Source organism: Mugil cephalus, chromosome 19 (genome assembly GCF_022458985.1).
Source record: "Mugil cephalus isolate CIBA_MC_2020 chromosome 19, CIBA_Mcephalus_1.1, whole genome shotgun sequence".
Lineage (NCBI taxonomy): Eukaryota > Metazoa > Chordata > Actinopteri > Mugiliformes > Mugilidae > Mugil > Mugil cephalus.
Window position 1 is genome coordinate 3,732,725 of NC_061788.1, and position 10,149 is coordinate 3,742,873.

General features: G+C 43.3%; 2 protein-coding genes across 3 annotated transcripts; both read left to right on the forward strand.

The window, feature by feature from the left end:
• Positions 1-1,024: 1,024 nt before the first annotated feature.
• si:ch1073-398f15.1 (cardiomyopathy-associated protein 5) lies at positions 1,025-4,490 on the forward strand. Its single transcript, XM_047569400.1, has 2 exons — positions 1,025-1,590; positions 1,823-4,490. The coding sequence occupies exons 1-2, from the start codon at positions 1,463-1,465 to the stop codon at positions 4,002-4,004; spliced, it is 2,310 nt and encodes a 769-aa protein (XP_047425356.1). The 5' UTR covers positions 1,025-1,462; the 3' UTR covers positions 4,005-4,490.
• A 145-nt stretch (positions 4,491-4,635) lies between these two features.
• Positions 4,636-10,081, forward strand: dtwd2 (DTW domain containing 2). 2 transcript variants are annotated; one of them, XM_047569402.1, is made up of 7 exons: positions 4,636-4,965; positions 5,263-5,476; positions 6,755-6,845; positions 7,003-7,097; positions 7,200-7,398; positions 8,730-8,858; positions 9,381-10,081. In XM_047569402.1, the coding sequence occupies exons 2-7, from the start codon at positions 5,316-5,318 to the stop codon at positions 9,555-9,557; spliced, it is 852 nt and encodes a 283-aa protein (XP_047425358.1). In that variant the 5' UTR covers positions 4,636-4,965; positions 5,263-5,315; the 3' UTR covers positions 9,558-10,081. The 2 variants fall into 2 exon arrangements, with proteins under 2 accessions (XP_047425358.1, XP_047425359.1); XM_047569403.1 differs by lacking the exon at positions 4,636-4,965 and having other exon boundaries at positions 5,091-5,476.
• The last annotated feature ends 68 nt before the right edge of the window (positions 10,082-10,149 follow it).

A 10,149-nucleotide genomic window follows, 5' to 3' on the forward strand; every position in this document is an offset into this window, starting at 1 on the left:
ATATTGTGCAAAACTAAATGTAGTAATAATATTAATAATACACTATATTTTTAATCAAAGTCCAGTTGTTTAATTGTTTTTGTTTAATGTGCAGAATTAAACATTAATAATAGTGTGTGATTCTTTGTGTGCATCTGATTGCCATCTTCTGGACAGTTGCTAATACAGCCAGTGATGTTCAGATCATCTGCTTTAGTAAAGTTGTATTATAAATAGTTTTTACTGCAATTAATACTGTATTCAGAATGGTGCTTGAGTGGAGAACAAATGTAAACTCACTAGTGTCATGTTACTAAATATGTTATTATCAAACCATTGTTGATTGTTATAAACAGTACCTAGCTACCTGTCTATCAATATAACACTGTTATTGAAGGAGATAAGAAGATGAATGTGAGGAAGAAGAAAATGACTGACATGTACAATAAGTACATTTCTTAGAATTCAATGCAGAAAGTGTTAATTAAGAACTTTGGGATATTATTCTCAGGGCCAACTGTGACTTATTTGTGTGTATTTTACTTTTAGCTACTGCACAAAATCAAAAATGTGACTTGGTGTCATAACTCTGTACTGGAATAAAACAGTTTGGTTCAACTAAATGTTATGGATAACTTTATTTATTACAAAGTGTACATTTATTAGCCCGTGTTTTTCATGTGCGGTGGGGAAGCTTATGATTTACAGAAGGTTTGTCAGACTTGTTTACACACACGAGAACATTGGCCCAGATGCAACATGTTGACTAAAACCTCGCCAACTCCTCTAGCGTTTCATTTCCCACGCAGTATCCCCGTCACACTGCATGACGGACACGAACAGGTGTGAAACTGACATTTTCATCAAAGCTGAAGTGGTTAAAACGTTTTTAAATACAAAAATACTGGATTTTTAGTAATTATTATGTATTATGTAATACTCTAACTCCTAAATACTTGTTATAAAGGTAGAAGACGAGGAGCAGGGTTTCTTTTTATCACACTTTTGTGACTTCTCTGCACAAATAAAAACAAAACTTTTTACATTCTTACCTCTGACAGAGTTATAGGCGGCTCATGACACTGGATACAGGCTACCAGCACAAATTTATATATAGCCCTGGCAAGAAAAATAACCCGGAGGCATTTACTTAAGGTTGCTGCATTTTTTTTTAATCGTATTTTTAAAGTTCAAACCGCTCACAGGCTACAACACTTTAACCCAGGATCAAATCTGTTACTAGAACCAAATGTGAGGTTCCAATCCAGTGTGAGAGCAGAGAGCAGAGATGAGAACCTTCCCTCCATGTTGCAAATGCTTCACATGAAACAGTGGAAGGCTAGTTTTCTATTTCAAGATTACGCTGAGCAGGAAAACTCGAAGTCGGGCGTGCTTGCTTAGAACGTGATCAACAGAGCAGAGAAGCTGAGCTGAGCTGAGCTGAGCCGAGAGGCCGAAAGCAAATTCACCGAGGATTCAAACAATGGATTCCAGAGTCAGAGAGGATCTCGCACGGTCAGATGTCGATGCCGAGATGACGGTGCTGACGCCTGAAGATATCACGGGACAAAACCTCGATGGCAGCGATGAAGTGGAGAACCTCAGAAACAGGTATTCATGGGTGGATGTTCTGCAGCTCAAACTTTAAGTAGCTCAGGGGCAATGACTTGTTGGATAAGTCCATGCATTGGTTCGTAAAATGTGTGTTCATGTTACAAGTGACAAAGCTAAAGTCCTGCTGAATTAAACTGGCATTGATGAAGGATTCCTGTGTAGTCAAGGCAGTTTGACACCCTCAGGTTTGTGTAGTTTCCTCTCACTGTTTGTGTTACTGTGCCTTCAGTTTGCGCGAGGCCGTCCACGATGACAATGTCCGACCTAAGATGCAGTGCCTGATGATGGACTCCTCCTTCTCCATGGTGACGGTGCAAGGCGAGGACAGCGGGATCGCGTGGGAGACGACCCCGAGTCGTTGCACCACGCCGTGGGCGTCTGAGGCCGGAAGCCTCTCCGTGGATCTCGGCTCTCAGGCCGCGGCACGACCGGCGACGCCCCACGGGTCTCATCCGGCGGGAAAGATTATATTCGTCATGGACGAGGAGCTGATTACCAGACGGAAGAAGACTAAAGAGAGGGGCAACGGTCAAAAAAGCAGACGTGAGGTCCTGGTAGAAAGTTCTGAGAACGTCTCGGGGCGGCCAGAGTTGGTGGAAGTCTCTCAACCAAATGTGAAAACCGAGGGAGAAGACGACCAAGAGGAACCGACTGATCAGCTGTTTGGATTGGTTTCTGAAGGCTCTGAAATCCTCAACATTATTGTTCCTTCTGAACTTGAACTCACTGTGGATGAAGAGGAGAGCAAAGAAATGGTGGACAATCTGTCTTATCTGGAGGAGAGCCCCCTTCCTAAAGCTAGTGAGAACACTCAGGACAACGAGTTCCTGATCTCAGTGGGCGCACCGGTGGCCGACCACGTTAGACCCTCACCTCCACGTGCAATGGATCCACCGGGAGCTCCCGTGGCCAGACCTCCAGGGAGAAGACCTCCTGGAAACGTGGACTACTTCGAGGCGTTTGCCCTGGTTGATGCTCAGGCTCCAGGAAGTCCTGCAGTAATCGTGGGAGGACAGGTGGAAGCGGAGCTTGAGGCTGAGAGAAAGGACGCCGAGAATCCACCGCAGTTTCTCGCCAGCACCATCACCGGTGTGGACAACGACAAGTCAGACGCCGTCAGTCTAGAGGAGCTCACCAGTGAGCTTCTAGATGAAGTCTTCTACGGTGGCACAGATAACTACCCAATGAAAAGTCTGGAGACAGAAGTCGTCGCCGATGGTGCACCCACGAGACTTCCGTCAAAACCGAGTGGTTCAAATCTGTTTGGAAGCCAAGAGGACGTCCTGACTCCAATCTTTCTACCGGACGGTCCCCCGAAAATCATCGACCCCATTTTGCTGGAAGAGCCCAAAGCCATGGCCTTTCTTTACACCGACCTGTACGAGGAGGCGATAGGCAGCCGGAAAAAAGAGGAGGACACAGAAAGCATGACGTCGGAGAAGTCCTTCCACAGCAGGCACTCGGATCGAGAGGCCAGGGGATATTTAGAGAAATACGTCCTCATCGACGAGACTCCCGTGGTGGAGGCGGAACCGTCATGCAAAGAAAAACGTCCCGAGGAAGGACCACGGGTGTTGACCCAGGATGTGTACGATTTGGGAAACTTTCAGTCAAAGGGTGAACAAAGTGCGATGCCGCAGTCGGAGGAAGAATTAACGGACTTCCTCAGGTCCAGTGACAACTCGTCTCCTTGTGATATAGACCCGTTCCCTCGATCGGTAGAAGAAGAAGACACAAAACCGACGACTAAAAAAACTAAAGCCAAGCCGGAGAAAAGTGTCTCCATAGTGGTGGCAAAAGTTCCAGAAACCCCAGTAGATCCACTCAGCCTCTCAAGCTTTGACTTCCCCTCGGAGGAACTAGACTGGTTAACTACAGATGATCATCCTACGGTCCTGGATGATGATAGACATGTGCGTACAGACCGGGGACAGGCTCCAGAAATAAATACACCTGTCGCACCTCCGAGGAGAAAGGCAGCCTCCTCTCCTAAGATGTGTCTGGATCTAACGCCTCTGACTCCAGTTGCGCTGGAGGAAGAGGAGGCCGGAGGAAAGGAGCAACGAGAGGAGGAGAAGGAGACGGCGTCGCCGGCGGAGACCGCTGACGAGGGCGATGGAGACGGAGACCAAACGACGGAGGCCTCCACTGAAGCGGCTCCACCCGAGAAACCTGAATCACCGGAAACTGACAGTAGAGAAGATACAAACGTAATAAGTGCAAGTGTCGCGAAACCAGCTGTAGAGGAAGACCCCAAAACGGAAGAGCAAGGAAACGAGACTGAACTGAAACAAACTGATCCAGAGGAGAAAGACGTTAAGTCGCTAGAATCAGATAATCCTGAGAAACAAGGAGACGCTTCCTCATCAGCCGAACCAGCAAAGAACAAAGGACAGTGTATAATACTTTAGTCTATTTTAAGTAAATTTGATATAACGTGCTGCAATAGATACGACCTAATATGGACATGAAATCAGAGTCAAATGAGCACACACATACGTCTCTACTTTTTTGTCAATTCCAGTTGCTAGCACACTGATCAAAAAGGTTCTAGTGCATGAAATGTGTTTGAGAGGAGAGGTTTGCGTCATGAGCGGAGGAAAAAAGGGGTGAGAGTGCATGTGTCGGTGCTTTCCTGACTGTTAGGGTGCATCTTCGGCTAAAAATAAACCCGTTTAACCTGACACTTCCATGTCTCAAGTAGGACTCTGAGCTCCCGCTTGCACCGAAACAAACATTTCGATTTATGTTTTATTTTTTTTGACAGATTACTTAACTCTCTATTCATTCTCTGTTTATTTATGTGCACCTGTTCCTGCAAAAAAAAGTGTTTCGACACAGAAAATTTAAATAGCTTGTGTCAGATGTGGTTTTTCCATAAATAAAATAGTTACCATGACAACAAAAGTACCTTAAATCATTCAAAGTATGTCTCCTGTTTCACTAAAACAACCAAATTCTAGCTCATATGTGTTACTGGAGCACAACAAGCTCATGCACACACATTATTCTGCACAGGTCCGTGTCCAGGTTTGCACATTTGGATCCAAAAGATGCCATCTGGAGCTCAGCAGTGATCCTGTTCCTGTTGACCTTGAGGAGAGAAGACCGAGAAATACACTCAGACTTATTTTTTTTTTCTCAAAAATCAAACGTGATCGAATGTAAATGTGCAGCATATAAATGTGTAGTTGGGGCTAAAGTGACAGCTACTTTTAAGGATATAAGAATCACGTTTGAAATGGGTTTGGTTGTTATTCCTCCGCATCAGCAGGTGGCAGCAAAGAGTCGATGGATTAACAACAACAACCAAAACAAGTGTCTCAGGCATAGAAGTGGTGCAGATAGAGCGGACATGCAGGTAGACACAAGGTAAGGTAAGATTTTATTTGTCAGTTTTAAGGTTTTAATTATATAAAACGATACAATTAAAATAAAATGAAAAATAAATAAATAATATCTAATGAAATAAAATAGTAAACAAAATTATATACAGAAAGAACAAATGTACAAGAACTAGAGGCGGAAGAATATATATTATAAACATAAGTAGTATATACACAGGAAGTATGGGAAACTAAAATAACACAAAATCATGAGGTAAAGCGGAAATTAGAAATAATAACTAAAAAAAAATCAGCCTCTCTATTGGATCTACTTCTACACCAGACGCGCCTCTCGCTGGTCTCTCGGCTAAAGTTAGCATCAATGCTAACTCCGAGATGGACCGTCTGAGCTCCGCGGAGGCGAAAATCTCGGAGAAAACCTCCCCGGAGACATGCGACGGGTCCCCGGTGGACGACGGGCTGGTGGACGCCTTCGGAGACCTGGCCGCTCTCCCGGTGGAGCTCGAGGAGCGGAGGCCGACGTGTTTACGGTGCCGGTGAGATGAATGAGAGCGGAGCTAGGCTAATGCTAAAGCTAACAGGGACCCTTCTTCTTCTTACCATCAGCATCCTTCTTCTTCTCTTCTTCTCCTTCTGCTTCTCGACCTTCTTCTTCTTCTACTACTCCTCCACCTTCTCCTCCTCCCCCTTCTTCTCCTCCTCCTCCTCCTCCACTTTCTTCTTCTTATCATTCTTCTTCTCCTTGTCCTCCAACTCCTCCTCCTTCTTCTCCACCTTCTTCTGCTTCTTCTAATTCTCCTCATTCTTCTCCTCCTCCATCTTTTTCCCCTCCTTCTCATTCCCCCTTCTCCTCCTCATCCTTCTCCTTCCTCGTCTCCTCCTCCTCCTCCTCCTGCTTCTTCTAATCCTCCTCATTCTTCTCATCCTTCTCCTCCTTCTCATTCCCCCTTCTCCTCCTCATCCTTCTCCTTTCCTCTTTCCTCCTCTCTCTCCCTCTCTCTTCTCCCCTCATCTTCTCCTCTCCTTCTCCTTCCTCTTCTCTCCTCTCCTCTCTCCTCCCTTCTCTCTACATCCTCCTCTCTCCTCTCCTCCCTTCCCTTCCTTCCTTCCTTCCCTCCTCTCTTCCCTCCTTCTTCTCCTTCCTCCTCCATTTCTCCTCCTTCTCTCTCTCTCTCCTCCTCTCTTCCTCCTCTTCTCCTCCTCCTCCTTCCTTCCTTTCTTCCTTCTTCTCCTCCTTCCCTCCTCCTCCCCCTCCTCCCCCTCTCTTTCTCTCTCCTTCTCCTCTCCTCCTCTCTCTTCTGCTTCTTCTAATCCTCCTCATTTTTCTTGTCCTTCTCCTCCTCATCCTTCTCCTTCCTCGTCTCCTCCTCCTCCTCCCCCTCCATCTTCTTCCCCTTCTCCTCCTCCTCCTCCCCCTCCATCTTCTTCCCCTTCTCCTCCTCCTCCTTCTCCCTTCTCTCTCCTCCTTCCTCTCTCCTCTCTTCTCTCTCCTCCTCCCCTCCCCTTCCTCCATTCTCTCTCTCCCCTTCTCCTCTCTCTCCTTCCCTTCCTCTTCCTCTCCTCTCTCCTCCTCCTCCTCTCCTCCATCTTCTCTCTTCCTCTCCTTCTCCTTCCTCTCCCTCCTCTCCTCCTCTCTCATCTTCTTCCCCTTCTCCTCCTCCTCCTTCTCCTTCCTCGTCTCCTCCTTCCTCGTCTCCTCCTCCTCCTCCTGTCTTCTTCTGGGGGTGTTGCTATGTACATAAAGTACCCGACACATGAAACATGGGAACATTTTTAATATCTCATGTCTTCCATCCGTCCGTCCTCCCATGCAGTCGTCCTCAGAAGGTTTGTCTCTGTCCTTTCCTTCCACCTCAACCCCTGGACGTGTCCACGTGTCTCTACGTGGTGCAGCATCCTGCAGAGGTGAGCCACCAAATGTTAAACGAGAGTAAGTGTCCTTTTTAAAAAAACTGCTTAGTTTATTGTTTCTCGCTCTGCACAAACATCATTTCTTCTTCTTCTTCTTCTTCTTCTTCGTTGGTTTTCTTGGAGCTCACCTGAGGCTTTTTTGTCCTTTCAGGAGAGCCGAGTACTTCGCACCGTCCCTCTACTCGCAGCCTGTCTGCCACAAGGAAAGTGCAACGTTATAGTTGGACGGAGGTTTAATGAGGAGAAGTAAGTGACGCAGTAGAATAGAATATATCTTTATTGTTTTTCATCAGGTTGGTGGTTTTAATGTTGTGGCTCTGTTGTTTTTGTTTTTGTTTTTCCTCTCAGACACCCGGAGCTGGCTGCGGTGTGTCGGGACACCAGGACTCTCATCCTGTACCCGGGTCCTAATTCCCAGAACCTGGAGGAGCTGGTGCAGAACCAGGAGACGGGCGGCGTCAGACGTAACGTGATCATCATCGACGGCACCTGGAGCCAGGCCAAGAACATGTTCCTGAAGAACAGCCTGTTCCACCTGCCCAAACAGGTGTGTGCGCTCGCATGAAGGACACGGAAACAATTGTGGTTTTTCTGCCACTGAAACTGCTGCTTCAATTAGTTTATAACCGGCTGTAAAACCTGATTTATTATTTATCTGCAGCCAGTCGGTGCAGCTCTGGCTCCAGCGCTTCACTTTTGTGCTGTTTTTAACAATCAAATCCTTAATATACATTTCATTTGCAAATGTGCAAAGATGTGCAGATTATTTTAACTGTTTATTTAATGATTTAATTAACTAATCTACGAAAGAGGTTTAGGGCCACTGGAAAAAAAAAATTGTAGTTAGAGCAAATTAATTTTTGTTTTTGATTTCTGACTTTAATCTCTCAATTTTTACTTTAATCTCACAATTTTTACTTTAATCTGAGAATTCTGACTCTAATCTCAGAATTTTACTTTACTGTCAGGATTCTGACTTTTTCTCAGAATTCTGATTTTAATCACAGAAATTTGACTTTTTTCTCAGAATTCTGATTTTAATCTCACAATTTTTACTTTAATCTCTCAATTGTTACTTTTTTTCTGAGAATTCTGACTCTAATCTCAGAATTTTGACTTTTTTTTCTGAGAATTCTGGGTTTAATCTCACAATTTTTACTTTAATCTCACAATTTTTACTCTAATCTCAGAATTTTACTTAACTGTCAGAATTCTGACTTTTCTCTCACAATTTTTACTTTTTTTCTGAGAATTCTTAATCTAATCTCAGAATTTTACTTTACTGTCAGAATTCTGGCTTTTTTCTCAGATTTCTGATTTTAATCACAGAAATTTGACTTTTTTCTCAGAATTCTGACTTTAATCTCACAATTTTTACTTTAATCTCACAATTTTTACTTTTTTCTGAGAATTCTTAATCTAATCTCAGAATTTTACTTTACTGTCAGAATTCTGACATTTTTTTCAGAATTCTTATTTGAATCACAGAATTCTGACTTTTTTCTCAAAATTTTGACTTAGCTCTCAGAATTGTGAAAAAATATATAATTTTTTTCCAGTAGCCCTAATCCTCTTCCGTAATTTATTATTAAAACCCAACAATCAATTATCTGACCTCTATTAGGGTGTTGTCACTAGTTTACCTAATGAACTGGTTCATATTATTCACTAAATTATTATTGAATAAGCGAATAATTATTTACACGTATGTCTGGTGTCAGGTGAACCCAAATAAACAAATGAACAGATAAACGTGTACATAGAGATATAATCCTTCAGCGTTAACACATTAAATGACTGCAACCCCGGCAAAAAAAGAAAAAAAAGATTTGATCAAAATCACAACTTGAAGTGATTCCCTCTGCGTTTATCGACCAGGTGCAGCTGAACAGGACTCTCTCCAGTCAGTACGTGATCCGCACACAACCCTCCAACATCTGTCTGTCTACGCTGGAATGTGCTGCCGTCGCCCTGTCGGTCCTGGAGCAGAACGACGACATCCAAGAGGTGAAATGCAGTTTATTTTATTTATTTATTTATTTGGCTACACGAGAATTTAGCTGTTGCTCCATTTTTGGTCTCCTCCAGCTGCTTCCGTAACGAATACTACGTTAAAATGAGATGTTTCTGCTTTAGTTTTATGCAGGTTTGCATCAGAATAAAAACTCAGGAGGTTGAGAGCTGCTAGTAACATCTCACCTTCTCTATGTTTTCATTTGTTGTCCTGATTTTTTACCATTGCTAACGTACTTCCAGTTAGACAAACAAAACTTTTAGTTTTGTTTTGTTGCATATTTTCTGCACTACGAGAACTACAAATGTTGTGTTGGTCATTATTAAATCAAATCAAATTAAATCAAAGTTTGGATACACATTCAGGATGTTGCTGCACAGCTTTCAGACCCATTAACACATATGTAGTTTGTGAATCCTCCTCCTTACTGAGATGTTATTGCGTCGTGTTTCATTTCAAAGAGAGGATTCAGTGGTAAATAAATGAATTTATTGCGCTGCCTTGTTTTTCTGCAGGTTCTGCTGAGGCCTCTGAAAGCCCTGTGCTCCTTCCAGCTGGAGCACGGCGCCCAGATTCACCACAGCAAAGAGCATCTACTGAAGAACGGCATGTACGACAAACCCATGCCCAAGAACAAGCGCAAGATAAAGAGGATGGAGAAGCTGCTCACCGACAGCGTCTGTCCCAGATGAGGAAGGAAGAGACTCCCGACGCTGCGTCGTCCGGGAAACCGCTGGACTCTAAGGGATTTATTTAAATGTGATTTCCGTTTTTTATTATTATTATTATTATTGTTATTATTATTATTGTTTGTCATTAATTTAAAATAAATTGGTGACATGTTTGAGTTGTACTTGAAGCACCATGTGAATCAGGTTTGATACTTGGATTATTTAAAAACAGTTTACATGATTCCACCTTTTCTAAAAAAAAAACTCTTGGGTGATTCTGTTATGAGTGACTTTGTGTTTCTACCGCTGATCACATCTGGAAGGGCTGAGAGAATGAGGAGTGAAAACGACGCACAAAACTACCAAAGACACACAACACGGCCGCGAAAAATGGTGACACTTGTATTATACTTGTATGTGAAGTTCTGATGTTTTTGTAAATGTTTGTCATAATTCTATCTGCGGGCATATGTGGAGCTTTTATTCACCATCACGTAAAGCGTTTGAAGGGTTTTTTATGCCATAAATAAAACTCAGTAAAAATACACAAGGATCATTTATTTCATTTCATTTTAAGGCTCAAATAAGTTTTAAAAATAAAAATGAATTAAAT